The sequence below is a fragment of the Copidosoma floridanum genome, unplaced genomic scaffold (genome assembly GCF_036245765.1).
Source record: "Copidosoma floridanum isolate Cflo_tuat_1 unplaced genomic scaffold, Cflo_Japanese_pri ptg000013l, whole genome shotgun sequence".
Classification (NCBI taxonomy): domain Eukaryota; kingdom Metazoa; phylum Arthropoda; class Insecta; order Hymenoptera; family Encyrtidae; genus Copidosoma; species Copidosoma floridanum.
In genome coordinates this window covers 29,267,236-29,295,112 of record NW_028321890.1, presented here as the reverse complement: position 1 = coordinate 29,295,112, position 27,877 = coordinate 29,267,236, and the positions used below count along the sequence as shown (strand labels likewise).

The 27,877-nt window shown below is 41.2% G+C and overlaps 2 protein-coding genes across 2 annotated transcripts in view; one reads left to right on the top strand and one right to left on the bottom strand.

Annotated features, from left to right (window-relative positions):
• The window catches only part of LOC106640715 (pikachurin), a 131,848-nt gene that overhangs the window by 64,634 nt on the left and 39,337 nt on the right, over positions 1-27,877 (bottom strand). Inside the window, exons 2-4 of the mRNA XM_023390881.2 lie at positions 25,656-25,772; positions 9,970-10,271; positions 7,689-8,001 (exon numbers count right to left, since the gene is read on the bottom strand). Of these exons, the coding sequence (XP_023246649.2) occupies positions 7,689-8,001; positions 9,970-10,271; positions 25,656-25,772 (732 nt within the window). The remainder of the gene's footprint in view (positions 1-7,688; positions 8,002-9,969; positions 10,272-25,655; positions 25,773-27,877) is intronic.
• Positions 16,345-18,983, top strand: LOC149374993 (uncharacterized). The gene is given in 3 exon segments (XM_089590907.1): positions 16,345-16,447; positions 16,663-18,232; positions 18,235-18,983. Coding segments are annotated over 3 exon segments (1,764 nt in total). The 5' UTR covers positions 16,345-16,354; the 3' UTR covers positions 18,336-18,983.

Below are 27,877 nucleotides of genomic sequence, written 5' to 3'. Positions count from 1 at the left end.
TTCGGTGTAACTCGGCCAATTGGGTGAATTGCGTATCGAGAACTGTTCTGTGGACTATGGTTCCGTTGTGTGTCCGTGTAAGTGGAATGCGTAGGTCGAGCTTTCATGGTACTTGATTCTTTTTTTTTTTTTTTTTTTTGTCTATAGCCAGTGCCATTATTCGAACGTGTAACTCATCGAAAGGGTTTACAACAATATTGGACTCTACGGAATACGTATAGCATCGTTGTACTGATAACGAGGGTACTGAAAGTTGATTGGCATCGAATTTAATGAAGTATGTATTTTTACCTACATGAGTTTGAGATTAAACTTTGAACTTTATCATAGTGTCGTATAAAAGCTCATTGTATATGGTTGAAGGAGTGAAAATGTTAACTAACCGAAGCGTAATTTTGAGTACTATGCTTATATAATGCAACAACTCGATTACTTGAACGGCCAATTTGTGGTGATTTCCGATAAGACCTTTCTCCAAGAGAAGAACACTTTTTAAAGAAGAAAAATCAGTTCGAAATCTCTTGTGAAAGGTTAGACGATCGCTAATTTATAATACAATTCTCGACTATGCGATTTCGGCAAAGAACTTTACGAGTCAATCCCCTCGTTCGATCATCCCCATAATTTTCCCCACTTGGAAATTCCCCCTTTTCACATTTAAAAAAGTATTAAAAAGAAGAAGAAGAAGAAGAAGAAGATGGTACGGAGCTCTCCGATCAAACGACTAATCAAATCGGCTCGTTAATCTCAAGAGAGTCCCCGACGATTTCAATTCGGCTCGGTTTGACGCTAAGAACTGAGTCGAGGAAAGGGAAAAGAGGTTGAGGAAAAAGGGAGGTCTGCTGCTGCTGCTGGTAACATTTCCGCAGAAAATATGAGGGTAGAGAAAGAGAGAGAGGAATTGCAGCGTCTGCTGTCGCCGAAAACTTGGCCGTCCGCGCTTTCCCCCCAAGAGAGAGAAAGAACGAAAGCTTGTCCTCCTCGTTGGCTCGATGGTTGCCTAATCGCGAAGGACACTTGCAAAACTCGTTTGGAACTTTTGCCCTGTACTTCTCCGGACTTTTCTTCTTTATTCTCTTTCTCCGCCGTTTCTCTCTCCTTTGTCCCTTTCGTACGTGTAAGATGCCGCCGACGAGGAGAGAACATCAGGCCATCTCTTCCACTTTCCTTGCAGCAACAGCCCTCGCAAGTTCGAACTTAAGTTGAAAAAAAAGAAAAAAAGAAAAAAACCATGGGAAAGCTGGGAAATAGTTTGGGGCTCGAGTTAGGGGGGGACGAAAACAAACCGCCGAGTTTGAAGGAGAAATGAGACAATTACCGATGGAGATATAGGTAAAGACCGAAGGGAGGGTGGATTTGGGGACCAAGGGAAAATAACCAAGTTGTGAGGGGAGAAGCGACAAACTGTCCGGGCTGTCAGAAGAGAGGTGAAAGGGACGAAAAGACAAACAAAACAAGAAAGTCGCACGTGCGCGGCAACGAAACGTCGAGAGATTTTTCCTGGTGAAAACTTGCTAGTCTCGGAGTTGCTCTTTCGTGTGTACAAGTTACGTTTGTGGATTATCCAGAATGACTTTATTACGAATAGTTAAACACTCGTTTTTGTTTAACAATTTATGAAATTAAATGTAATCTCACTGGTCAAATCCACTTTAAGAAGTGCATATGGACATTTAAGAAGCTAGCTCTATCTTGTGCTCAATCGGCTGCACAGTAAAAAAATCATTTACTTACACCCAGAATTGGTAGAGGCCGTGTACCGTATAAGCAAAGGAATGAAGAATAGGAGTATGATGCTAGGCCAATCTGGCCTACATGCTCTGCAGGGACTATAGCTTATAACTTTCCACATTATTAGAAAAGGGGCATTCATACAAGTGATTCTCTAATCTAACGGCTTAGTGGATAAGAAGGCCTTTGGGAAATAGGGAAGGCTTTGCTCTAGGAGGCATTATCTCGTCGACATTGAGGTGCCTAGTGGTGGACAGGTCTTGGATTTTCTCTCCCAGATCCTCCGACACATGTGAACGATTTTTTCATTCTTACCATGCAAGATTTATAACTTAAGCGTAATGTAATACATGCTTAGCCGTACGTAAATTCAATGCAGACGTGTAGAGTTGATAATGTATGTGTATCAATCTTTTATTCTTGAAAACTAACAAGTAACTTCTAGCCACTAATATCTTTGTGCAGGTGATAATGAACCTAATACAACGTCTATTACAATCTTTTTTTTTCTTCATTTTTTTCCTTTCTCCTCTAAAGCTCTGGATATAAATGCAATATTCATCTTAGAAATAAGATGAGGATTTTTCAGGAGTTATAAACATACATGTTAATCAAATAAGTCTAAGAAAAAAATCTTGTAGAGCTAATATAAAATCCACACAAAATATTACTATAGATTCTCAGGCCCAAAAAACGTCTAAATACGAGGGGCTGCACACTCTTGAAGTCATTGAAAAAAACTTTGTAAGTCATTCTAAATCTTTCAAAGATTTCAGAAGTCTCCAAAAGACTTCAGACTTTTTACCGGGACTTGGAGAGTGCATATAGCTTAAAATCATCAAAAAAGACTTCATTAGTCATTCTAAGTCTTTCAAAGATCTCGGAAGTATCCAAAAGACTTCAGAGTGCGCAGCCCCTCGTCCACATATATACGCCAATGAAGGTTTTTAGTCACAAGCCACAAAGTATTACACTCCAATCTAAGTGAACTGAAATTTATTTGAAATACAACATAAATCATTTCACGTGTCATTTTGATAAGAGATGCTGATGTACATAAATTTTTTTTACAGATTTATGGATCTATTGGAACGTAAGACAAGGCATATCGGAGATACACGATCGGTAAGTACTTGCAAATTTATAAACATATAATTTGACCAAAGATAAAAAAACGTTAAATATCCCACCGTACCTTTGACTTGCAAATTTCAGCTAAGCATGAAAATTTCCACCACACTTATCTAAGAAAATGTATACCCATCAAACGTGTGATGTATACGTAGATAACCTGATTTGAAGTTAGCATCAATATTCAATACAACAGCCCCTCTCATAAAGACTGCGGTACAGGCGAGCACTTTTTATTCAAATCCACAGCAAAATTCGACGTATTTATAAGTCACGAGGCGGGAAGAACTTGCTGTAGGGTGTACGGGCGCACACGTATATATACAAAACACGCGTTCACCGAGGGAGGGTGGGTGACACATCGAGGGTGAGAGAATAGGTGCCACGAGGGACAAAGACAAATGGTGCGCGAGCGGCACTGGAGTCGGAAGAATAAGTATAGGGAGGCGGCAAAGAGAATCTCCAAAGATCAACTTTCACCTTTGACTCGTGCATATCGAGCACACTGTCGAGATGGTGTATTTTTATGTCGTAACTTGTAAGAAAAAAAAAAAAACAACAACAACAACAAGATCACACGTCTCGTGGCATCAGCATCAGGTGCACGCGTACAGCACAGTGAAAAATCGAAAAGGCCAATTCCGCGTGCCCTTGGGTGCTCGATTTTTCCAGCTCGAGCCAAGGATTTTCTCGCAAGATGACTACCCACCTCTCGCTCTATCTTGGTACCATCGAAAAGGGTTAAAAAAAAAGGGTGATCTCGGATCACACTATCTCGCAAACGTTGCTGATGCTTTTACGGACAGGAAAAAAGGGGGTCATGAAAAATTGCAGCCACGAAAGATTCAATTGGCAGTGGAGTCGAATGAAAAAGGGATTTCCCGGTGATCCAAATCTTGCGAACCGAGGGTGTGCACGACGATGACGACAGCGACGAAAAAAAGTTTTGCTTACCTGCAAGCTATAGCTTCGTCGCCGCCTCAGCGATTTTTCGGCTTCGCGAGAGATGTGTTTTGCTTCTTTGCATTACTTACTTTGCTCCGGCCTGCCTCGCTCGTCTTGAAGTATCGTGCACGCGGGGAGGCAAGGCGGACTAAGAAGGGGAACGACGCGCGAGAGTTCCCCGAAATGGAGTGGAAGGCAAGCAGGATTTCGAGCTCGTTTGAATAAGTGGTCTAAAAAAAACATATCTCGTTTTCTTTTTTTTTTTTCCCCCAATTCGCTCGCTCTCTAGGACCGTGACAATTTTTATACTTGTCTGACCGTTGTTGACTTTTTCTACTGAATTTGCTACCACTGTTTTTCAGTTGCGTAGAAGCATTATTTCATTTTATCTCAAAGTAAATTATAGGGTGGACGATCTAATGGAGTTTGAAATTTACGTCACACATCCTGTAACGCTAATCGTTGTAAATATTATTCGATGGAGTGTTTATCAGCTCCACTGAAATGGCTCGCCAAATGCAAATAAGTGTAATTTTAAAAATAAATAAAACCAGCTACAACATTTACGAACACTTCGATAAATGTATGTATCGAGTATTAAGTATGGAAATCAATATATAATTTCGTAAATTGTGTCAATGCTCGTCCATTTACGGATCGTAAATTTACTCATTTAGCTTTGCGATGTGTTCCAAAAAGACTCCTTGTTTAATTAAATTGAATTTGTCGAGATTTCGAGCACAACCAGAGTCCAATAAGAGATACGTCGAAAGTATTACACAGCCCGTTTATACACATACGCCAAAAATAAACATGTAGGTATATACGTACCTGTACACAAAGTGGTTACTTTAAAGCTCATAGCGTCCATTAGACTGATTAAATTGATTGTACTACTGCTAATCCAACGCACACACCCCCACCCATACTTCTTGCAGAGCTCCCTTTCTAATAATAATTTAATGGATAGCGTGGAGTTTCGTGCTCATGTAATACAACGTATGCGTACCGGCCTTTGAAGAATTTTCACGAAATTTCAGCAAATAGAGGTTCGTAATACGTGGGCTCGCACTACTTTGTGCATGATCCCATGATCTGTTTGCTCATGAATCACAATGAAAAAGGAGGGTAAAAGATTGGTGTGCCATTACTACTACCGAATTCATTGGTATTCATTCTTTTCGTGAATCCACAACTAAATACCAGTAGATTATTTATCATCGAATAATCATCTATCTTATGCTCTTGCCGAAGCATACACAAGCTTTTCAATTACGGGCACACCCAGTGTTGGGGTGTATGGTGCCATGGTCGTGTCTCGAATCGAGCTCCGTCTAAATGACATCTCCAAGCTGCCCAGCCAAGTGTTGAACGCGATCCCACGTGGCGCGCTGCTCGCGCGCTTTCGCGAGATAGGAATACACAAACGAAATTCAGCCGAAACAGGGACACAATGTAAGGATGATTGGCCGAGAATGGCATCCATTACGTCTCGGGTGGCGGTGTACAGGAGAGCGGTTTCCCCTCCTAATCCTCTTCCCTCTCGCGCCCTTTGTTTATTCATGGATCGAATAAGCCAGGATTAGCCCGTTCTCCGAACATATATACACGTAGCTGCGTTTTCCCAGCCAACGACCAAGTCGCTTTACTTAATCGAACCGTCTGTGTACGTAAGTATATACATATACGTACCTGTACGTGTCTCAAGAAACGCCAACCAGATAGACCGGCTTTGCCCCATATGTACACACATAGGTACGGTGTAACTTACACTGAGGTGAACGCGCGTATATAGGCAGCGAAATCGTGGTCAAACGTATTGGGATAAGGGTACGAGGAACTAGGGAGATATAGGTACACAGATACTCTGAGTTGGTTGATTCGCGCGAGAACGGGGCTATCGAGTCGACGCTACCTCGAGTCGAATGAAGTAACGTCAAGTTTCACTTCCGATTCAATGAGCTTTGCAGCCGATAATACTGTAAACGTCGTACGGGACAAAGATCATATATATGTAGAAGAGTGGACTTGAGCTAATTCTCTCTTTCTTTCTCCTTTGTAATCGTCAGTTCTTGCTAATCTTGCTTATACCAGCCACTGCTCTAGCCTGATTTCCTGTATGTACCTACCTATGTTGGCATCAGTCTGTATAATGTTGTCTTTTTATTTGATCGCATGATTATTGTCTTTGGTGAATCCTTGTGGGTCACACCATAGGTGGGATATACACGAGCGGTAGACTGTTCGATTGAGAGGAAAAAAAGCAGATGCTCGTGTGATTATAAGCGTGAGTGCCAGACTTGGTACGCGTTATCATTGATATGTGCTACTGTGTGCCCATCTATGCGACGAATGTTTTTGCAAGGAATTTTATGAGGTCGGCCGTAGAAATCTTATAGTATATAGGAACAAGAGCGTTTTGGAGCCAGCAAGTTCCACGTCACTGGTTTCTCCGTGTATAGGGCGACCCGTATCGTTGGAATATCGTGCGCACACGTCACGAGCACCACAGCTTTCGTATCGCAATGTGGTCAAGAGGTATACCCATATACCAAGCGTGTCTCTTCTCAATATCACGCACGTATGTGGTCGAAGGAACAAGTGTTAACGAAATATGCGGGCTTGCGGTCGTGAGTACAGCAAAATGGCATGGCTTGTGTGTGCTTTGGATGGGCTTGTTAGTCTGTCAGTCAGCGTCGGTGATTGTACTGATACGAGGTGAAAGGATAGCGATGATGATTTTGAAGGCTGCTCCACCATCATGATTGATAAGCAAGAAATATGAGTTGGTCTAGAGTTTCACGGCAACATGATTTTTAGGTCTTGAGTACTTACTTTTGGATTAGAGTTTTTATGCATGTTAAATCACTTTTGCCTTTTTTTCTGTTACACTCGAGTTTACGTTGTAATTGCGATATCATCAAATAAATAATGAAATTCCCATACATCTTTAACTTGATGATGAAACTTGAATCACTCGCAACATTCGGTATCCATCAACATTAAATTTGTAACACTATAATTGTTTTTCGAGTAGATATTTTAACTTTGGTTCAAGATGAGTTGCAATAAAAATAGCATTTAGTTTAGACACGTATAATACGTTTCGACACTTCAATCAAGCAAACGAGTACGTTGTCAATCAGAAAATGCGATATGCATGTTGTTGAACCTTAAAACACTACCAATGCCTGTACCACTCACTCTCACCTGGGAAGAGAAAAAAAAAAACGCACATGTTCGGCAAATTTTCCTTTATCTCCGCTGCTATTTCCCCCTTCCCATCTTTGACGCGCTATTTTTTACGACCGACAACGGGGGATGCAGTTTTTGCAAGTAGCAGCAGCGAGCGCGTATAGATGGTTCGGATAGGGAGCGACATGTGTGCGCCAGCGCTTGATCGTCGCGTGCGAGTCATAAAGGCTTTTTTCCCCTCCTTTTTTCTGTTTGCAATAACAGCCGGGAAAAAAAAGAGGGTGAAGGGTTGTTTTTCAGTGGAAGCTAGAAAATGGCTTTCGTAGAAGAGGTGACGCTCGACGGGGACGAAGTGGTAATTGCAGAGAACAGTTGGAAGAAGGCTTTCAGTCATTATTCTCACGAAAGAGATGTTTAGGGGTGATAGTTAAAAATCGATGAACGCGAATAACGGAGCATCGTAAAACTTTTACGCGCCAATATTTTCGTTTAGCTGTTAGGTTTGGAAAAAAAAAAAAAAAAATGTTTTTCATTATTTTTATGGACCTACAAGATAAATTCTGAAAATTGCTGGATTTAAAATTAATCGATCGCACGAAGCCCCAAATGGCCGATGCAGCGACGATCAATCAAAAGTCAAAGCTTCATAAGTTATATAGGTATATATATGCGGTAGCGGCACTTACCGCGCTGGCATCGATCGCCTCCCCGGCCCAGAGGACATTGGCATCTCTGAACGGGCGTCGGTGTACCATCGGCACTGGCACCGGCGATGCTCGAGCTGCTCCTCCTTCTGCGTCGTCGACGTTCAGTTTCGGGATCGACGAGTTTGACGCCGACGTCATTCGTGTCCCGTGCCGTTGAGGGGTCCAGCTCGACGTAGCAGCTGCCACCCGGTCCGCAGTCCAGCGTACAGGACGGTTCGCCATTAGACGAGCTATCCGTTGACAGTGCCACGGGCAGCTGTTGCCGCTGCTGCCTTGTGCTCGGGATCCAGTTCTGTAAAATTAATATTGGAAATACGGATGCGATATTGCTGCAGGGTTTCATCATTGTTGTTGCTTTTTTTTTTTTTTAATTTTAACTGAAAAAAATGTATTTCCGATTTCTTTTGTGGCTTGTACAATAGGTACTTTACACGTTTTGTGCAAATTACAAGTGTGGTAATTCATTGATGAGTTGTTTTTTATTATACATTGAACACGTAATTTGAAATCTAGTATCAGTTTGATATAATCATAATGATGTACTAAAATTTTGTATACACCAAACTTACATGTGTCCAAAAAATTTAAATAGTTTAAAACTTCCTAAAACTATAGCAGCCATTTTGCATTAATATGTATTTGATGTAGATGAAGTTTCTAAAATTTTCGTGGCCATTTATGATGAAAATTTTGTTAACAATAATAAGTTACATTTTTTTTTTTAAATCGATAATTTTTAATCATCTAGTAAATTTTAAGTTTAATCTTTAGTAATTTTGCGACGTATAATTAACAATCTTTTTTTTTAAGCTGTCTTTCTAATAATTATTTATAACACTTAATGCTGAGAGCTTTGCCCAGTCTATTGAATAATTGAAATTAATTTTTTTTTATGTTCGTGGCACCTATTCGGTTTGAAAGTACATATTTAATATTTTACCAAAGTCATGAATACAAGGAAGTTCTACTGAACAGAGTTTTGCATATTTCATGGGCTTCCATGCATGAGTAGTAGTGCAATATAAGAATATTGACATTTATGATCTGCTGGGACGAGCTCGGTATATTCATTTTTGCGATGGAAAATATTACTTCTGGGCATTGCTCCTAAGCTGAGTTTTTTGAACGGCAGCTTATCAAGGATCAGAATTTTCATCGAGATATTAGTATTTTTGTCATATTTTTTTTTCTATCAAAAAAAAAAAAAAAAAAAAAAAAAAAAACTAGGGCCCAGAAGGTGAATCCATTCTTTATTAATAAAATTCATTAACTACTCCGAAGTAAAATAGTTAATGATTGTTTCAATTAGCTGTACCTTATGTTCAATTGTATACAAAGACGGATATTAATTTTATCTTGTCTACCTACCATATCATAAATGTTTGATATAATTTTAAAGACTTTCGATTTATTTTACAATGATGTTTGATACACAAAGAAAAGTGATAGTAGTTTCAATTTATGTTTCTTTATCATCGTTAATATCAATTGTAATAGTGATAAATGTAAAATTAAGGTAACCATTTTTAACTACCAATGAAAAAAATGTTTTACAAAATGCCTCGTTAACTATTCCCGTAATCAATTCTGCCTCATTAATTTCATATTTTCATCGTGTATTATTAGTGATATACCTGTACACTGAAGTGCAGTGCAACATTGAATTAAATCATTGGAGCCGCACATGTAAATCTGACGTTTTATTTAATAATGAAATAATTATGAAAATTTCCATTGAAATCTGTCAGTGAGACTATATCGCTTATCCATGCATGAGACAAAATACAAAAATGTTGCAAGCCAACAAGGTAAAATAATAATGTGAGCAAAAGTTTCGAAGTATTGAAAAAGAAGAATGATAATAATAATAAAGTACCCTATATTAAAGTTCCATCAACGAAAAAAAAAAAAAAAAAAAAAGGTTTTTCCTGTTTGCGATGTAACGTGATTTTTCTCATAAAAAGCGGATATTAAAACCAGAGAATACAGTGTCAGGCTCGTGCAAACACACAGAGCGCGCAATACAATGTCCCAACTCGCGCCAGCCTGTTTTTATTATTATCACTTCTTCGCGTCCGTTAATATCGACATATTGGTTTTTAAATGCACGTCATATTCAAAAACGACATAAATACCTACGTATATAAAGAATCGAGAGCGACACTTCGATAAAAGCTTTTATTTGCACTGTACACTACCACTTATGAATTATATGAGGTAAAAGCAAGTTGTAGCGTACGATGCAAAATTTAATGTATACCTGAGGTGTCGGTGGTATTTTATCCTCGTCGGGAACCTCGTTCGTCTCTTCGTCGTCGTACGAGAGGTGTGACTCGTTCGAATTCGCGTTGCCTCCGTCCAGATGTATCGTAAAAGAGGCTCCTCGCATGTATATCACATCCTCGCCCATTTCTTCGTCCTCGTCGTCGTCCTCGTCGTCATCGTCATCGATGTCGGATACCTCCGGTCCTAAGATCTTTGACGATGCGGCCTCGTTGGTACTTGCTGCCACTTCAGGCGGTATAATGCCTTCGCTCGTCGAGGACGATGTCGTGTTTAGCTCTGCGAAGAAAAAATCAATACATTAATAGAGAGAAAAATTGTAAAATTTAAAGTTTAATTAATTATTTTTGTCGCGTGAAAAAATAGGTACACTTTTGAGTATAGATTTTTACTAGAAAAAACTTGGCAGCCCAAAAGGTTTCTGATTAAAAAAGTTGATTATTTTTGACCATGACTAAAAAATTTGAGAAAAATTCGACTTCCTATAATCACTATGCTATTCAACCCTGAATTGAAACAGCTCTGTCTTTTCCCAACATAAACTCTCATGTGGACCATCAAGTGCAACGACCCCCTACGAAAGTCCCTCGCACCCAATCAACACCCACACCCACACACACACACACGTGGAGCACTTACGTCAAACGAAATTCGTTTACCTGCCGGGAGAAAGCAAAATTCAATAATTCCACGCCCACGATAAATATACCCAACAGCCTCGCCGCCCTCCCATGTAACCGGGTAAACAAGAGGACAATGCAAGCTGGCGTTCTCAGCTGCCTGCTCCTCCTCCTCTTTGGCAGAACCCCTTTGCGCACAATGAATGAACGAACGGACAATTCCCCCATTCTGCTGGGGCACGAGCATCCTCATCCAAGAACCAAGCCGGGAAACACACGCGCACAAAAGAAGCTTTCTCTCAGAAACCACCCTCTGGTTTTCTTTTTTTTTTTTTTTTTTTTTTTTTCTATCTAAACCCCACCATCATATCCGCGAGTATAAGCCACTGTTGTTTTGTTTTTTCGGGCTTGGTTCTTGTTACTTTTTTTGCTGTTTTGTTTCTGCAGAAAAAAACTGCCCGGTGCACCATGAAAGGGAGAAAAGCGCGTGCCTCTGTCGCCCCCATTGTTCGGGCCGACAATGGACACGCGTGTTATCGAGCCGAGGGCCGGAATGTAATTTCGATGGGCTCATCTGCCTCTTCGTCGCACACCCGAGATCAGGAGGCTCGAGGCGGTGTATGTAGTGCTGCCGGAGAATAACGCTATAGCGGAATCGATGATGGCTATCTACGGTGCGACGCACCACACGGGCACTTGACTCCCTCCTCCCCCATTTTCGATCAAAAGCAAGTGTTTGGGGGCCGTGCTGCGAGACTATTGGCATGGGGGTCTCACCTAGGCGAATTCATGGAGCCGTCGGTCGGGGAAGGCACAAAGGAAATTTGCCGGGCTCATTGAGTTATGATTGAATTGTTTGGAGGGCCGACGAGTGCGCATAAGTACGCCTCGGCCGTTTAATCGAGTGGCGCACTGTAAATCCATACGTGTTCGCGTTTCGAGCGTGTAATTGAAATTGCTTGTTTTTATAAATTGCATGTCGCTCTTGTGTTGTGCAAGAATTGCAAGTGCAACCAAATCCATGGTGCATCAAGTATAGACTGGATACTGTGGTAAAAAGCTGTGGAATCAAAACATTTGGCTGTTGACGAATTATACTAGAGCGTAAAATCCCTGACAGAAATATTTCGCTTCCTGTGTAGCCTTCTTACGTCAATTGTGGTAGAAAAAAAAAAGGTTTAGTCCATAATGATTGGCGAAATTGTTTACGATTGTAAGATTTACGTAATGCATCATTTCAGAAGGAAAAAACTCCAAAATACACCCTTCAAACGTATGCTTTAACACACTTTGATGTACAATGAATGCATGTGCAGGTGCTTTTTTCTAATCGAGTTGGAAAAAACTATTAGCGACGAGCAAATCATCACCCTCCAATCTCTTTCAAAGCTGTCCGTACTGGAAAGTAGCTTGAATTTAGGGGTTGAAAAAAAAAAAAAAAAAAAAAAAGACCGAAGGATGGGAGTTTTTCATTTCGTCGGATATCTAGATACAGTAGAATAATCTCGCGTCTGTCACAACGTGGCACGTGAATGGGGCCCACCGTAAAATTGAAACGGACGCGGTGCCACGATGGTATAGGCAGAGGAGGGACGCCTTCGGGCTGTGTACGTTATATATAAACGCGTATTTTCCGTCCCACTCACGCGTCAAGATTTTACTTCGCGGATACGATGTACATGCGTCCGGTGTCTCTATAATCCGTATATGCTGGACGCTTGAAATTCCACATTCTCGCTGTGAGGGGGACTATGACTGTGCTCTGGTGAATACTGAAGAATTGATGGCTACACTTTGACGCATCGAATCGCGTTTCCTGTATATTTACGTGATGCAGCTGCCTATGATTAGGATGTAGTAGAATGAAAGTGAGGCAAACTGGCGCAATTCAGAGTTTTCACGTGTACACAGCGAAATCAATAATGGCCTTCGACCACCAGCTTTTGTGCCATCGATGGGGCTCTTTTAACGTTTTTTACAAAAGAGATTGAAATGGCAAAGGGAACATATATATGCTCGCAAAGGGTTTACGTTCAAGTGGGATTGAAAGTATTTCTGGGGCCGAATGGCGTTTTTTTTACAAAAGTGCCGTTTTCAATTTGTTTCTTTTTGCTACCATCCCTCTATCACCACCGCACTCGGCATCATCAAAATTTTCGGTCCAGCAAAAGTTTCCTCATCTTCTCGCAAAATAATCCACGAGTCAGCGCTGCCGAACCAATTATATATGCGAAGACAAAGAAAGCGAGGAAGGAAAAAAAATGGCTCTCCCCTTTCGGTTCCCCCTTGTTCGTCGGATTCCAAAATCCCGGGCAGCATATATAGCTGCAGCCAGTCATTTCTCATTAGGCCCGAGCTAATGAATTAAGGCTCCGCTATGAATCGAGTAATTAACGATTCCCGCGCTACTACCATTCCTACTGTGTATGCGCATAGGCTACCGCGAAGGACTCGCGGCTGCGGAAAAAGAGAGGAAGAAAGCGTACGCTACATTAATTCACCAGTTCGTTGCCCAACTCTCTCTCTAGATTTTTTTTCCTTCCAATTCCGTGGACTCGTTGGCATTGTAAATTCCAGAGGAAGAGTAAGTTCAACTTAACTCTCTTTTCCCGGGCTTAATTTTTTTTTCTCTCTTTTGCCTTTCCTCTCCAGCTTGTCCCTCTCCCCTTCTCCTTTTTTTTTTTTTTTCATCAACGTGACGACAAAAAAATAAAAAAAAAGAAGAAGAAGAATAAATCCATCCTCCATTGGGCAGCGGCGCATCAGCAAGCTGCGGATCCTACCTCGCGCAAAGTGAGTAACGGGGGAAAGGAAGGGAGATGGATAGAAGGAGCGCGACGAGGGTGGGATGAAATAGGAGAGAAGTCGACAGAAAAAAAAAAAAGAAAAAAAATAGATTCGTGTCCCGCCGGCGAGGAGCGGAAAAGGACTTTCTGGGCGGAAAAACTCGGCAAGCTGCGGACGGGAATGCATATGAGACGAGGAGACGAGGATGGAGACTACACTCCTCCCTCGTCTGTGCATATATATGTATGTGAGCAAGAGGGTGTCTGGAGCTCCAGGGGCTGCTGGCGGCCACTAGAAAAGTACGACGACGACGATATCCAAAAGTGGCGTCGTCGTCGTCGCGACCTTACCTTCGTGTAATACCGTATACACATCGCCAGTACTGGCCTGCTGAGAAAACTTGTGCGATAAATTTCTCCCGCGTGCTCCGCGTACGCGGTTGGATTTAGTGAAATGCCGTTTCTCCACTCGTACGATGGTGTGCGTTTGTACGTGTATAGGCATATATATGTATGCACCGTCGAGGAGGTAAAGTGTGCGGCTTGGGTGGGAAGCTGTACTTGTGTGCGGGCGCGCGAAAAATGCGAGCTTCGAGAGATTGAGGAAAGAAAAGGCGAGGGAGGAGGGAAAAAAACGAGGTCCTTTCTCCCCATCTGCTCTCTGGCACCGCCAATTACATGGTACTGTACTGGGCTGGATTATGTGCGAAATTTCGCGGCAAGACCCGAGGAGCGAGTGGTACAACGGATGCTGCTTTTTTTTTTTTTTTTAGTTTTAGTTTTTTGCTGGTGTTTTTTTCCAAAGAACGAGGTTTTCGAAAGCTCCGTAGACGGCAATTAAAGTTTTGCAAGAAAAAACAGTCGAGAACACTCTAGGAGCTCGAGATTTTTGTTTTCTCGTAATTTACCTTTTTTCTGTCTCTCTTTCTGTTCCTTTTTTTCTGGATGTCAGTTAAGTGTGTTTTTTTTTTTTTTTTTTTTTTTTTTTTTTTTCATATAAGCATCTTTGAGTTTGGAGAAACTTTAATTGTCCATAGCTAAAATGTGCACCAGTTCAAAAAATCGCTAAATCGTTAATGAAATGAAGTGGATTTTGTGGTCTATTTATTGAACGGAGATTAATCATCTATTGTTGATGAAATGTTGTTCTTTTTTTCCATTTAATTTAGTAAATTTGTAATTTAATAAATTTCTGTTTTGCGAATCGAAAACTACATCTTCCATTAGTTAAATTTCCACTCAATTATGACTTTTTTGCTGCATCATTTTTGAAGATGATAATATTCTCAAGTATTATATGGAATTAGAAATAAGTCAGAAAAGTTATTTGCGTATAATGAACGTAATTAAAGTAAAGAAGCAGACGAGTCCTTATTTTTTCGCTGAGAAATCGAGTTGCCAAGACTTCTGGCACCCACTCTAGAAGCTGAAAGTAAGTTGCAAGAAGAGATAGAGAAGAGGGAGAGAGAGACGAGGCTTGTGATTCCCCAAGATATTGCTGGATTCTGCAGATCGATTTGAGTTTCTCAAGAAACTTTATTTATTAAATACGAAAAAAAACTGCCGATGGACGTGAGAGAGAAAGAGGGGCTTTTGATGTTGCGAGTTACTTCGTCGAAACGAGGATTACAAACTTTAGAAAAGAAAAAATGAGCAACTTTTTTTTTTTTTTTTTTTTTTTTATTGCACTCGACACAACTTGAAGATGTCTTCGATGATTTATTAAGTTCAGTATATTTTACTTTTTGATTTTTGTACCTATTCGTAATCAGTGCGTTATTTAAATGTACCATAAAACGATGGTTAAAAAATCGACTCAAAAGAGAGTACTTACAATACACAATTTGAGTATTAAATAATGAAGTTATACAATTCAAGTCTGAGATGGATAGTAATTATAGTAACAAATGGTAATGGATATTAACCCATTCATAAAGTACAAATACTATACTACATGTTTTGTCTGTTTAGCCTTGAATTGATACAAATTCATTGCAATCTACGTTTGTTTTCGACAATATAATGACAATTTATTTTATGTCAAATTTCTAAGATTTTTTAACGCTCAGTAATAATCCAACATACTTCATTGCAGCTATAAATTGGAAAATTAAAAAATCGGCTTTTCCCTTAATTTTCAATAGATCGCGTCACTCGCCACGACTGAAAACAAAAACAGTTATTAAAAAATCTACGTCATAGCTCTCGTGCGCGAAACAGTTTGATACTATATATTGCACAGCATCGAGAAAACGCATCTCTTATCTCGCGGAAACAAGGCACTCTCTTGCACTATAGAGTCATTAACTTTTCTGCTTCAAGGCCGCACGTGAACGCACGAGGAAAAATAGCATGCCGCGCTATACTTACCATACAATACCATCTCAATAACGCAATCGCAATACGATCGTTCGATACATGTGTTTTAGTTCCCCCCTCCCCATTTTTTTTATTCGTTTACTCTATTTTCGCGAGAGCAACCAACTAAGTCATATAATCGCTCTGATGCACGCCTGGGGATTCCTCGGCTTCTGTGCTACCACTACCATTATTACTACTACTATACCAAGTCTCGTTTCTCTTTCCTCTCGGTTATTTACGGTCTTCAGCCTTCACGGTGAGTGTATTATCTAGCGTGGCAGGCCGGAACGGTGTGATTCCCAAGTGAATGAAGAACCGCCTGGTGATTCCCCGCTATAGTGATTCGAGTTTGCACGCCGGCGTTTGTGTATATAAAGATCTTTTATGCCGGTGTCCAGCATGTCGCAGCTTCAGCAGTTGTACGTTCTAGTTCGGAGGAACATCTCCCAAGTGGGTTGCTGTTTGCGGTTCTTTACTTGTGAGTTTAAGTTAAATATTTTTATCATAAAAAATTTCATCTTATTTTTATAACGTCAATGGTTAATGACCAAACTTTGACTCGTTGAAATTTTTTCATTACTTCAGCAATTCAAACATGAAAGGCTATCTTCTATTACTCGCCCTTGCGGTGACAATCCTTGCATCAACTGCATCATTCAACAGAGGAACCATGAGACCACCTTACATAGTAAGTTATTCAAGAATCTTGCTAAATATTCGTATACCAGAATTACTTATCTAAAAACATCCGTGTGTCGTAAAAAGTTATTTCCAACCTTGGAAAAGCGAATATTACTAATATAAATCTGCTATAGAGTTATACAACATGAAAATTCTTTAATTAATAGAATCATCATCTTAAATAAGTTACATCTGACGGGCATGCTTAAATGTTATTTACAGAACCGTCCATCTATGCCACCAACCCGCTTTAGGCGAGAGGCCGATCCGCAGAATCGTGGTTCCATCACCGTTACTCAAAATAAACCCTTGAGTGGCCCAGAGCGTCGACCATCTTACAATATCGACTATCAGCACAACATCTGGCAAAGTAGGAACGGTCAAGTCACCGCTGGCGGTGGAGCTCAAAAATTACCTGGTCAAAGATGGGAACCCCAAGTAGGAATTCAAGGACGTTGGCGTTTTCGTCGAGAAGCTAACCCAGAAAAGGGACATGGATCCATTACTGTTACCCAAAATAAACCCTTGAGTGGCCCAGAGCGTCGACCATCTTACAAGATCGACTATCAGCACAACATCTGGCAAAGTAGGAACGGTCAAGTCACCGCTGGCGGTGGAGCTCAAAAATTACCTGGTCAAAGATGGGAACCCCAAGTAGGAATTCAAGGACGTTGGCGTTTTCGTCGAGAAGCTAACCCAGAAAAGGGACATGGATCCATTACTGTTACCCAAAATAAACCCTTGAGTGGCCCAGAGCGTCGACCATCTTACAAGATCGACTATCAGCACAACATCTGGCAAAGTAGGAACGGTCAAGTCACCGCTGGCGGTGGAGCTCAAAAATTACCTGGTCAAAGATGGGAACCCCAAGTAGGAATTCAAGGACGTTGGCGTTTTCGTCGAGAAGCTAACCCAGAAAAGGGACATGGATCCATTACTGTTACCCAAAATAAACCCTTGAGTGGCCCAGAGCGTCGACCATCTTACAAGATCGACTATCAGCACAACATCTGGCAAAGTAGGAACGGTCAAGTCACCGCTGGCGGTGGAGCTCAAAAATTACCTGGTCAAAGATGGGAACCCCAAGTAGGAATTCAAGGACGTTGGCGTTTTCGTCGAGAAGCTAACCCAGAAAAGGGACATGGATCCATTACTGTTACCCAAAATAAACCCTTGAGTGGCCCAGAGCGTCGACCATCTTACAAGATCGACTATCAGCACAACATCTGGCAAAGTAGGAACGGTCAAGTCACCGCTGGCGGTGGAGCTCAAAAATTACCTGGTCAAAGATGGGAACCCCAAGTAGGAATTCAAGGACGTTGGCGTTTTCGTCGAGAAGCTAACCCAGAAAAGGGACATGGATCCATTACTGTTACCCAAAATAAACCCTTGAGTGGCCCAGAGCGTCGACCATCTTACAAGATCGACTATCAGCACAACATCTGGCAAAGTAGGAACGGTCAAGTCACCGCTGGCGGTGGAGCTCAAAAATTACCTGGTCAGAGATGGGAACCCCAAGTAGGAATTCAAGGACGTTGGCGTTTTCGTCGAGAAGCTAACCCAGAAAAGGGACATGGATCCATTACTGTTACCCAAAATAAACCCTTGAGTGGCCCAGAGCGTCGACCATCTTACAATATCGACTATCAGCACAACATCTGGCAAAGTAGGAACGGTCAAGTCACCGCTGGCGGTGGAGCTCAAAAATTACCTGGTCAGAGATGGGAACCCCAAGTAGGAATTCAAGGACATTGGCGATTTCGCCGGGAAGCTAACCCACAAAAGGGACGTAGCAGAGTAAACGAGGCAAAATCTCCGCTGGTGGTGGTATCCAAAAATCCCCAGGAATGAAAATCCAGCCCCAGGTTGGAATTCAGGGTAGATGGCGCTTTTAAAATCAACCCTCATTATCGATGTAACTACCTGCCGCAATAATATCTTCGACTGCAGTAGTACCAGCAGCTATGAGTGATTTACCAAGCGAAATTACCCAATCCTCGTTTTTGCTTGAAACATTGACTTGTCAAGCCTCGTACAGCAGTTTTTCTCGAGGCTCACCGGTAACTAAGACATTTCGACAAAATCAGTTTCCCCATGTTAACTCTCCGACCTGCTACCGTGGCTAGGAAGAAGTTTACGCTGGAGCGTGACTAGAATGCATGTGGGTTTTCGTGCGCGCTCAAACTCAAGTACTCGCCATCCATCATCATGTGCCAGCAATACGTCGCAACTTTTGACAGAGAGTTCCCTTGCTCTGTACTGCTGGTTGCTGCTCTCCCTTAGACCGAGAAATACCAACTTGCCTCTCGGTGTTTAAACGTCGCGGAGTCCCCGTGATGGAGTGAACGAAAAACAACGCCATAACTCCTTCCCGGTAATTAATAATGCTTACGCTGCCAGGCTCGCGTGCGTGTCATACGACACGTTTTATTTATAGCCCTCACGTGAGAGGATTACCCGTAATATACCTAGATGCTGATGCTCAATGCTGCCAACCTTCCTCGAAACATTATTTTCTACGACGATGTAAAAGATATGTATGTTTTGCTGTAAATGATAATATAGCTAATGAATAAATATTATTCGTAATAAACAGCTACAATTGAATATTAACCTTATTTCATATCATATAAAACTCCGAAAAAGAGTCCCTGCACACTCCTGGGTATACTTTAAAAGCCAGAAGAGGGAGAAAAAAAAAAATTAAAACCTTAATCGAAACGAAGTTACATTTGAAATCCTTTAATCCTAGACACTAATCTCGTACGAAGCTGCAATTTTTTTCCAAGCTCGCACACATATTAATTTCATCCTGATGGGTCGTAAAGTACACCTGGCCTCTTCGATTGGAACCCCTTTCTCCCCCGAGAAAAAATAAACGCCCTGCACTTTTAACCCAAAACCGACCCTATATAAAACACACACGCGCAAGGGAGCGTATATGCATGTTGAATTTTTGTTTTATTTTCCCTCCGTTCCATACAGTTTGTTCGAAAAAACAAAGCAAGCACGTGCCGAGCGTGACGTGGTGATGGACGAGCGCTCGCGCAATGAGAACGTGTACAGGAGAGAAAAGAGGAACGAAGAATTATGTACATGTGCATACATATACACCACCGGAGCCCCCAGAAAGGAGATTATCGGGAAAACATTTATTGTTGTACAGTGTCGAAGAATGGCAAAGACTGCGTGCAGAAATGTTTGAACTCGGAGTGCTGGACCGTGAGCTCCCGGCTCTCGTGGGTGCACCTTTGAGGAAATGAAATATCACCACCGGCCATCGAGTGTAAACTAAAAGCGTTTGGTTCCTTCTACTCTCTTTTTTTTCTCCCCATCACTACCCAGATAATCCGGGCAATAACTCTCCGAGCTCTGCTTAGACATGGTGTGGGTGCATGTGTCCGTAAAGGCTTTTTTTTCTTCGATTTTTTTCGTTTCGTTTGGAAAAGGCGGGGATTACAAATACTTTTTCTCTTTTCTCGGTCCCTCGAAACATTTGGAGTTGTCATTGTACACGTGCACCGATAACATTCTTCCCGAGGTGTACGTGGCTTTTACTCCAATTCCAGTAGGGGAGGGGGACACATTCTCATTTGTCAGGTACATAACTGTGTGTGACCGTTACTGAGCCGTTTGACGGGTTATTGGCTTTTCAGTGTTGTTGATTTGTTTGCGCATCGAGCGAGTATCGAGTATTGTGTACGGGAATCATTGTAGTAAATTCTCAAGAAACATGATAGGATATACCGAGGCTAGTCAGTATTATGTTGGTTCGAAGAAAAACAACAGAATTTTTATAAATATCGATATCATTGGAATTTACTGTATGTTTATTCACCGCTGTCACTTTTGATAAAGAGTTAAGTTTCTCTTTAAAACTAAAGCACTCTATCATTCGCTGCATTCCAGATACAAACATAACCAGTACCATTGATATCAGACACAAGTGAATTAATAAGTATATGTCTTGGCAAGGCTATTAAATAATTCTCTGTTGGTGACCCGAGAAATTATTCTTAGGAATTATTAACGCGACAAGGGTTAGCTGATGAAAAAGTGATGGGAGGGATGACCTACTCGTATTCATGTTCTATAAATTATATCTTAGAGTCTCTTCTGATCCGATCTGATTTCACAAATTTTGAGATTAGCCAAAGAAATCAATCGATTCATTAAACAACTGACCCCACTGTAGCCCAGTAAACATGTAGTTTGTACGTTTAGTTTGTAGAAAATGTGACTCTCACAAACCAGAGCAGTGTAAGGTGGTTGGAAGAAAAAGCTTTTTCAGACCTTTGGTGATAAAATAACGACATACCCATACGCGCTTGCAAGCACATAACTACATGGTACAAACTTGGTTCGCAGCGTCATGGCTTGTCGAGAGTATTAAATTTGAGATCTGAGGCAGTCGTGGCGGCAGAATAACTGGGGTGGATGCGAGCGCGAAAACATAGCGCACACACGATACGTTTCACTAATGAGGCTTCATTGTCTCGGTGTGCATAGGCTGCGATAACGTTCTCCCTCCTTTAGCTCTCATCTCTTTTTTTCTCTTTGACTCGACATTCTTTGTGCGGTAATGCACATACGATTTGTGTATAGGTACTACTATTTACCGTCGCCGTTGACTGCATTGTCATTTTTGTTTTTGTACAGTTTTAGAATATATTATACGCATAGAGGTAACAATTTAACTTTACTGTGAATTTTCGTTACATTTTGGAGAAAAAATTAAAGTCTCAGTAAAGTTAAAATTTTAATGGAATAGTGTGTCAATGTGTGACATGTGAAATGAAAAGGATTAGAAAAAGAAAAGAAAAGAAATAAGAGAAAAATTCAATGTATTAGCTTAGGAGTAAGCTTAAGAAACTCATAACTCGGGTAGTTTAGTGTGAGAAAGATACATAAACAACAATAATAATAATAGTGACAAAACATGGACAGAAATGAGAAGTTGTGATAAAGTCACAGGTTATATAAGAAAATAGTATTTAATGATATACAATGGTGCTAAAAAATGTGTTTATGTATCCTGCAAGTGCGAAAAAACTATAGCAGGCATATACGCCTGTAAATATAATATGATTATATCAAGGCAAAGCATATGATTAAAACCGCATGCGTGAATTTACGGAAGTTTGCGTAAAAGCGGTGTTTTTATGCATGAAAAAATATTTTCCAGCGATACTTGGTCAAAGGCTTCACTCCTTTTGTGCACAAAGAGTCGAAAAACTGGACGACAAATTGCCAACGACGCTGAAAAGGTCACGGTAAGTGCGGCATTAGCTTTTTTTTTCCTTTTAATTTTCCTTTTTACTGCATACATTAATGATATTGTGAAGAGCATTTGCATAAGTGATAAAAGAAACCAGAAAACGATTGAAAAAAAAAAAAAATGTAAAAAAATGATTTACCAAAACACGTGTTAGCAATCACAAAAAAAGAACCCAGTTTTTTTAACAAACTGACTTTCCGTAGTACTAATAATTATATACAGCTTGAACAAGTTTATTTTGATTTACGTGCAAAAATGTAAACGATAACACTCGAGCAGTCCCGTTGTGAAGTTTTCCTTTATTAAATATGCAGCCCACGCATAATGCAACGGCGCATTGGAGCTGCATCTAAAACCCAATACCCATCCATAGCTCGACCCCAAATTTACCAAAAAATTTACGCAAAAATGACTCCGTTGGATTGCTTTACATGCAGCGAACAAAGGAAGGCCCGTTTGATTATTGCTGGCATGAAAGTGCGATACCGTACAACAGACCCTCGTTACTCTTGCAAAGCTACACGGAACACCCACGAGTTCAACATTATTATTTAGAAACTTGGCTTTATCACAATATCCATCTCATCTCCCTGTAACATTATACACGTATAATGCACCGAAGCTTGCGTTGTATTTTGTATATAGACGCACCCAACCGCAACATAACGAGGTAGCTGCACATCCAACCGAGAACGTGTATACATATATACATACATGTATCCTGGAATGCAGCCGCATCGGCAACGGTTATATACACATAAAGACGTCTTGATATTTTACCCGAATAAAGCTACGAGCCAACCAACAACTCGCCCCGACTGTCTGCCTACCTCGTCTACCCACACGTTATATCGTCGCTCATGCACCCAACGTTTTCTCGCGCCTCGGATCCTGGGAATATTGTATGTGCATACGCGCAACTATTCGCTCGAAAGTTACTTTACATCGGCTTCCCTCCCGAGAGAAGCTTTGGCTTGACGAGCTACTAGCTCTCGGGCTTCGTTAAGAAATAAATGACGCTGCGGTGTAGTGCCGTCTCAGCTTCTTGTCTAATGTATATATTTTTGGTTTTTTTTTTTATTTTCATTCTATGTACATCCACTGGAATTTAGATCGATTGTGTCTACCAACGTTGAAAGGTCCTTTTATTTTAGGACCTTTTTTAAAACGTAAAACTATAAAGTCAAGTTTAATCGACAAGCATTTTTTTCACGCGATTAATTTTAACACAAAAATGAGGTGAAACCAAATCGTACCCAGTGTTTTTTATATATATATATATATTTTTTTTTTATGACTCTGTTTAACGTAGACGTGATTTTCAAGGATAATAATTTAACGGCCTGGTTTTGATAGAAAGTCCCAAAATACGTGATTTCGCCAGTGACATGGTGTATAATGTCAAGTAAGACCAAGGAAAAAAAAAATAGTAATAATAAATACATTACCGCTTGTGCGGTAGAAATTGTACCGAGGTGAATTTCACATTTGTGCGTACATTTGGACTCCCCTCGCGAACTTTATGGTTGCATCATGAACCCGTTTTGAGCTGCAGCACCTTTACCATTATTATTCATGCCGCAGTGAGATTGTAAAGTTTTTCAAAGTCTCGTCCGCAGTACTGTGCGTGGGACACCAGCTCTTTTATACATGGGCTATGAATAATAGGTTGATTTATCACTATATTGAGTTTGAAAAACTATGCCGAGAAATGGGTCGTATTGAAATCTTTTGGTTAATTACACGTATTCAAAGATAAATGATTGAATTCGAATTTTTGTGTAATTCCGATGTGTGTTTATTATAGTATTGATGATAGTAATGTAATTTTAAATTTAGAAAATCAAATGATTAGTTATCGTATCATGAAAATGATATTTTTAAGCGACCTTTGATCTCGAGTAAATTTTTAAATATCAGTGGTGTATATTAATTTTTTAACAATAATTGAAGTAAAGTGATAATTACTGATCCACAAAACTTTAAAATAAAAATATACAAGAAGATTCCTGTTCTTTCTTGGCCAAAGTTTCGTCCTGTTACAACATTGCATTCCTTTGACGTTGTGGATGTTTTAATTTTTTCCAGCGACTCTTTCAACAAGATAATTTTCAAAGAGCCCAAAGCTACAGAGTGGAAAACTACGAAAAGAAACAAACACGTAATTAAAAGTTTGGCACAACGCGACTAATTCCATTACAAAGGACAATGAAACAAATGAAGGCGAATCTTCAATATCGGGGCTTCGAAAAACTTTCAAGAATCCTGAAAGTGTCTGTGTGACAATTTTCCTTTGATTAAATCGCAAATGAAAGACAAACCCTTTGTTGAATCATCGAAATTTCAATCAAAGAAACCGAAACGCCCCGACAACGCTTTGATCCAAAGTCTCCCTCATTGTTTTCCCGTGATCCCGAAACTATGAGCATCCAAAATGTCCTCCAAGACAAGTAGGTAGTAAGAGAAAAGCACCGCGGGATGGCCGTACATTTCCCATCGGGACCCCATTAATTAGAGCTCTCGCGCGCGCAAACGCATGTATATATAAACCCGGAAAGCAGGTCACGTAAATTCCGCAAAGCAGAAAAAATGGCAAGGAAGAGGAAGGAGGGAAGCCCACCTATACATTTCCTCCGATCACGCGCACATGGAGCCAGGAAGGATCCAGCGATGCGTGTCACACGGAGCAGCGAACTTTGGAAGAGGAAGGTCGAATGTTACCTAAGAACCCAGCCATATTCCTCAGGAGGCCAACGGTGCACAGCTTCGTGATGATGGTATAGTTGTATATACCTCCAATGCGGAGGCGGTACACCACAGCAGTGGTGCCGGTTGTGCGCGCGGGCGTGTGGGTGCTTTTCTTTCGTGGCGTATGGGCGTAAGGTACGGGGGAAGCTCGCGTGTCCTGTTTTACAATTCCCGCGATGTCTGGCAGTCCGAAGGGAAGGTGAGGAGGGGGGGAATTTCGTGCCTTCCCCGGGGAACTCGAGACCGAGGAGACCGCGAGCGCGGGAGTATAGCCCGGCTGCCCTCAATTCTTATACTTACGTATACGGAAGACCGTGTGCGCGTGACACTTTTGCCGAGGACACGGGGTGAAGCGAGAGGATGGGGGGGAGAAGAGTATAGCATGACAGCGATGACGATGCGCTACTCGGAAAATATCGGAATGCCGTTAGCTCGTGCGTGCGTGTGTGGCTTATCTGTATTTTTCCGTCCTCCCTTGTACATTTTCTGCTTCATATAGGGTATACTGACCGGAGTGTCCTCCCTGACCTCTCCACGCTCAACCCCTGGGATCGAAGGTCTTTTTTTTTTTTCCTCGATAACCCTCGTTATTTTGATCAATGACTAGGGGCTTTTGATGTATGTGGGACCCAAGTTGCCCCGATTTTCGATCGTAATTGGATGTAATGATTTCTCCTTCCGCATTGATCATTTTGAAATGTAAACGAACTCGTGCAACGTGCTTTATTTCTTCAAAAGTGTTTGTTGAAATGAAAAAAAAAACTCACTGATGTTTGTACCTCAAGACTATTTCTCAAGTACTTGGTGTGGCTCAAACAAGATTATTTAATCCTTTATTGAAAATATAAAAAATACGATGTTAAAACGATAATTCCTATGAGTTTAAAGCTATGCAGAATAGCTTTTGAAAGCTTTCAGGAATATCGCGCTTCCATTGTTCAGCAAAGTACAGCTATAATTAAATTTAATTCCAGCCGAGTTCATCAAGCTCCGCTGTACACATTACATTCACGTATTACATAACGTATCGCACCCGTCATTTCGTTGTCTTCTTTTCACAATGATATCCCACATTGCAATGTATTTTAAAATTCATTAAAACATATACAAAATATGTACACATGAAGGTTGTACGCGTTTACAAGCAGCACACAAGTACAGGTATATGTAAAAAGTGCAAGAAACTCACCAGCGCAGCTGTAGCCGTTTTTGTGGAGTATGTAGCCATCCCTGCAGTCGCACTCGTACATGCCGTCGTGCAGCTCGTAGCACAGCTGTTCGCACGGCGAGCCGTGGCCGCATCTTCCTGCGAACAGCCAAGAAGATAGAGGGTAGGTATAGGGAACAAGAGACACAGGGCGCGCAAGCTAGCATTAATTTTACCTCTACTTCTCCCTGCCAAGGGTATATAGTTACACACACACACATAAACGTACATACATACAGTTATTTTCTCGCTGAGCGAGCGAGGGGGCTTGGGCGCGAGATAAGGCGATTTATAACGAGGACGAATGACGAGCAGACGGTGGTGGTTCTGGAATTTCGGGAGAAACGGGAATGGCTGTCCGTGGGGGGGAGGCGAGGCGCGATACAAATACCGGAGGTGCAGAGGAAACGTCGATATTGCGGCGAGGGTTTAATAAATGCTTCAAAGATGGATGCCCCTTGGTAGAATCCCCCCCCCCTCTCTCTTGGGGGAACGGGAAGAAGTACTATGCAATTTCATTTGTTTGCCCGGCATTTTTTTAATTAGTACGGGAAGGAGATGGAAAGGGGGTGTATGCGCTGTTTGCACTGGAAATGGCTTTTGTAATTAGTTTTTTCTCTTCATTTATTTATTTTTTTTAATGGATTGTCAAAAAAGAGATGGATTTATTGAGAGAGCAGGTTGAATGTTTTCAACGTTAAGGAGTCGATCGAGAATCCAATTCCGTCTTAATTATAACCGCTCAATCATTTTTCTATTGCACTATTGTTCTACATCGTTAAAGTACACCAGAATCTAATATGACAAAAAATTGTAATTGTTTCTTAACCCATACCATCCTACGATCTTTTTTCGTTGGTGAGCGGGCTTTGGGGTGTCTTTACATTGAATAACTACACAATGAAGCCTAAGCAGAGGACATATGAACATGTTCCTTCAACAGTAAAAAAATGCCATTACCCTTATGAGAATCATCATTCAATAAGCCGATGTAAGTCCTTAAAATTTGGGTCGTCAATTCTTTGCACTTGAGTCAGGTAAATTTTAATATTGTAACATTTAAAGAGGGCATGAGTCTTTAAGTACTCTTCGATATAGGGATGGGGTTGGAACCAATTGTTCAAGTTACGCAATTTTTTTTAACGTCGGTATTTCAATTAACCCTGTCAAAAAGAACGACATTGAAATTACCATTTCTAAAATAATTGCTGTACGAGCAGACACGATGCTACCGCACGAGTAAACCAACTGACACCCAGCTTCAAGCAGATCTACATGTGAGATAGGCCCACAAACCCATATTATATGTGCGAGTACACCCTTTTTTATAAGCATTCGGTCTCTCTCCTTCCTGGCTTGTAAAGTGCTCCCCGAGAACGGGTCTCTTTAAGCGCCAAGATGAAAGGAACACGCCGACGACGCCAACTCGCTCCTATAGCCCTCTCTCACCCAACCATTAGCTCCAAAAGTGTCTTGCTCTTCTTTTTCTTTGAGCCAGTCCCGCGTTTGCCCCCTGGTTATACCACCCCACGCGTATATACATATTTGCGACCATGTACCACGAAACTTTATAATTTGTCCCTCTGTGTATACACATATATATTCGACTCTATACTTTTGTCACCAACCTCTTCTGTCTCTGTATGCGGTACGTAAGAATCCCTGGACGCGCCATAAACGAGCTGGCTACCGCAGGTAGAGATGGTATAGTGGTCGCGGCGTGAGTGCGAAAGATGGTCCGCCTAATGGCTCATTCTGATTCTCGGACGACCACTTCCTCTCTCTCGTAGCGAAGTTGAACTTCTTCGGCGGAGGGATGGAGGAGATACTACACCGGTATAATGGTTGCGCCAACGATTTTTTCGTCACGACAGGGAGGAGTGGAGGGGCTCTTTCTCTGCTCTTCCGATGCTTCTTTTGGCTCGATTTTGTCCATCTAGTCCTTTCCACCCGCACCCGTAAACTCGATGGTGGAGCGTCATCTTAAATCTTCCTCTACCCTCCAACAATGCTGGAACTCTCGTTCCCGAGTTTTAGATTTACGGAGGAGTTGCACCTGCGCTTACCCCCAAATTGCTGGATGCAAATTTTCTTTCAATTGCTTACGTGAATTCTTGCTGATTTCTTTTTATTTAGTGACTTTTTTTTTTTTCCTTTTGTCGTAGTCGGATCTAAACATGCAGTAGCTTGCAACGATCGATAGG